Genomic DNA, 2,932 nt, shown 5'->3' on the forward strand with positions numbered 1-2,932 from the left:
ACCAATGGAAGTTCTTTGAAGAAGATTAACTCTGGGGCAGCCTTAACCTTTACACCAGGGCCACTCGGAGTTCCTAAGCCAGGGTGGGGACAAAGGGTGGGGCTGGCCTGGCTGTGATGCCTGCAGTGTCGGTGACATCACAGAGGTCATGTCACAATGGGGGCAGCTATAAATGTCCCCAGCAGGTAACACTGCCTCAGTAGAGCCTGGACAAGTGGTGAGTGCACACACTGGGGTGAGGCTGTGCTGGATGAGTGCCAGGGAAGAGGTGCTGCCCCCAGGGCTGGGTTCTCCCTCTGCATCTAAGGGCATTCCCTCATCAGAATGCCTTGGGCATGCAACAGTGCTGCTGCTGGGGCACTGGCAGAGGCATTGCTGTTTGCCAGCTTCCTGGGGCCCTCTCACTTTTGCCCTCACATCCCTGTAGCTCCCACCTGCACTCACCCCACCTCCACGTCTTTCCCTCCCTTCTTTCCTCTCCCCATCCCTCCCTCTCTCTATGCTAGTCCAACTCAAATCCTCCATTCTCTCTTTTTACAAGCCATGGCTGCTACAGTATTCCTTTTCTTGCTCTTGCAAAGCCTCATCCAGTACCCACAGATGGTGGGTGATGGGCTGGATGAGGACACACATCTGCGCATGGAGCTGCGAGCAAAGCGTCTGAACCGGGAGATGACTCGGCTGCTGCAGGAGCTGGAGCAGGGCCCACCAGAGAGCAGTGCCAGGGCCTGGGGAGCCCTGCTGTGGGCTGCCCTGCAGCACTGGCACTTCTGGGCTCTTGTTGGAGTCTTGGTGCTGGTCTTGGGGCCCTGGTTTAGCCGCAGCAGAAGGAACCATGGGGCAGGCAACAATGGCGAGGATGAAGAAGGACAAGTCAACGATGATGGAAATGAAGAGGAAGTGGTGAATGAACAAGGCAATGGTCATGCTAACGATGCAGAAGAAGACAACAATGTTGTTGACAACCACCTGAGGTGGCTTTTGGAGGAGCACATACAGTGGCCTGTTCAGGATCTGAAGAAAGGTTGCGAGAGGACAACTATCCTGATGGACAACTTCATCCTTATCATTCAACGCCTCTTGTCAAACACTTTCTACCCGTTGACACAACGAGCCATCGGAGTGGGCAGTGCCTTTGAAGGTTGGAGTCCCCGTGAGGAGGACATTGTGTACTGTGTACTCGTACCCCTGATTCCCCCCCAAGGGCACACCTTCCACCTGGAGCTAGACACTTCAGGGCACATACCTGGGAGGAACTTTCACATCCGAGTGGAGCTGGTGTGCACATGCACAAGTGAGCGGCAGAATGAGAACGTGCAGTGCTTCATCCATCCCTCTGAGGAACAGCAGAGGGGGAATGAGGAGCCCAGCTTCCTAAACACTCTCTGCACCAGATCCTACCTAGATGCGGAGAAAACTGCCCGCTGGTTCCGCCAATTGGTGGCAGCATCCTGGGGGGCTTTGCCTCAGTCGCACGACTGGTATTTAATGCTGCTGCCCTCTAGCCGTTCCTGCAAATTCAAGCTGAGCAGACACAGAGAGACCCTCACAGTTGAGGTGCTGTTTGGAGTGCGAGAAGGCAACTCAGACATCTTTGTGAGCAGCCAACATACAGAGACCCTCTTCACCCCAAGCACAATGTGGCCTGAGACCTATGCTGTGGCAGAGATGAAGTTCTTCAGGCACATCACAAGTCGGGCTCCAGATGACAGCTGGCACCTTAAATGCCTGCAGCTCTTGGCCCATGCTCTGCTGGGCATTGACTTTTCCACTTATACCCTGAAGACCATTGTAATGCACCTCCTGAACACTGTGCCTGTGTCAGGTTGGCGCAGGAGGCATTTCCTGCTGCGACTGGGGGAGAGTATAGAGTACCTGCGCTCCTCCCTGGCGGAGAAACGTCTTGACCACTTCATTCTAGGCAACCAAAGTGTTCCTCAGGTGATCAGATTGCCCCCAGATGTCCAATACGCTGAGCCACTCAACCTCTTCCATCACCTGGTACAGGATCTGGCTGCCCACAGCAAGGCAATGAATGAGTGCCATGAACTGGAAGAGCGGCTTCAAAGGATGCTGCACCATGGCCGTTGAATGAGGTCTTCATACTGAGAGCTGTGCTTGTGGGGCTCACAGTTGGTGACAGACAACCACCTCATACTGCAGGGAAAAAGAGAGGAGAATGTGGGCCACAGAGAGGGAAGGGGAAACTCTATGCAGCAGCACTCTGCCATTGGCAGCAGCATTCGCCTCTCAAGAGTCTCCCTAGCACAGCATCCAGTGATGACCAGTGTGGCTTCAAAGACAATGGTCATCTTCCTTTCCCCTCACACTGTCACGGCCATTGTGGCCTTTGTAAATGGGCCCAGGAATTCTTTCTGGCACCTATAACATGCGACTGTTCCTTCCCATTGGGAAGGACAAAAACTTATAATAGAAAGGCAGCTGAGATGTGGGAGAGAGAAAGAAAAAAAGGCAGAGAGGAGGAAATAGCTCTGCTTGCTTGGGATCAGTCAGTGGACTGTATTCTCCTTGTCCCCTTAAGGGACATTCTTAGGTCAGCTTCATACCAATTGTGTGAGACCTGACTTGACCTTTTAATTATATATTTATATAGATTTTATTTAAGATATATACTTAGGATATATATGTCATATATTAGTACAATACATATAAATTTATTTAATATATTATTATTTTATATATAAATATAGCACAAATAAATCTCTCACATTTTCTCCCCTTGTCCCTTGAAGGGATACCTTTAGATCAGCATTGAGCACACTGTGCTGCACCTGACCTTACATATTTTATATAGAAATATATAATTTTTATTTAATTTAGATATTTATAGTTAATAGGACATATAGCTACATTTATTATAGTATATATATAATTTACTTAAAATACTATTGTTTTATATATAAATAAAGCA

The 2,932-nt window shown here is 49.7% G+C and overlaps 1 protein-coding gene across 1 annotated transcript; it reads left to right on the plus strand.

Moving 5' to 3' along the window:
- Positions 1 to 543: 543 nt before the first annotated feature.
- Positions 544 to 2,091, plus strand: LOC139673627 (inositol 1,4,5-trisphosphate receptor-interacting protein-like 1). The gene has a single exon (XM_071559406.1). The coding sequence runs from the start codon at positions 544 to 546 to the stop codon at positions 2,089 to 2,091; it is 1,548 nt and encodes a 515-aa protein (XP_071415507.1).
- The last annotated feature ends 841 nt before the right edge of the window (positions 2,092 to 2,932 follow it).

The sequence above is a fragment of the Pithys albifrons genome, chromosome 6 (assembly GCF_047495875.1).
Source record: "Pithys albifrons albifrons isolate INPA30051 chromosome 6, PitAlb_v1, whole genome shotgun sequence".
In the NCBI taxonomy this organism is placed as follows: domain Eukaryota; kingdom Metazoa; phylum Chordata; class Aves; order Passeriformes; family Thamnophilidae; genus Pithys; species Pithys albifrons.

Bases quoted from the DNA above. Each gene is read 5' to 3' on its own strand.
- LOC139673627 (XM_071559406.1), top strand. From the start codon at position 544: ATGGCTGCTACAGTATTCCTTTTCTTGCTCTTGCAAAGCCTCATCCAG.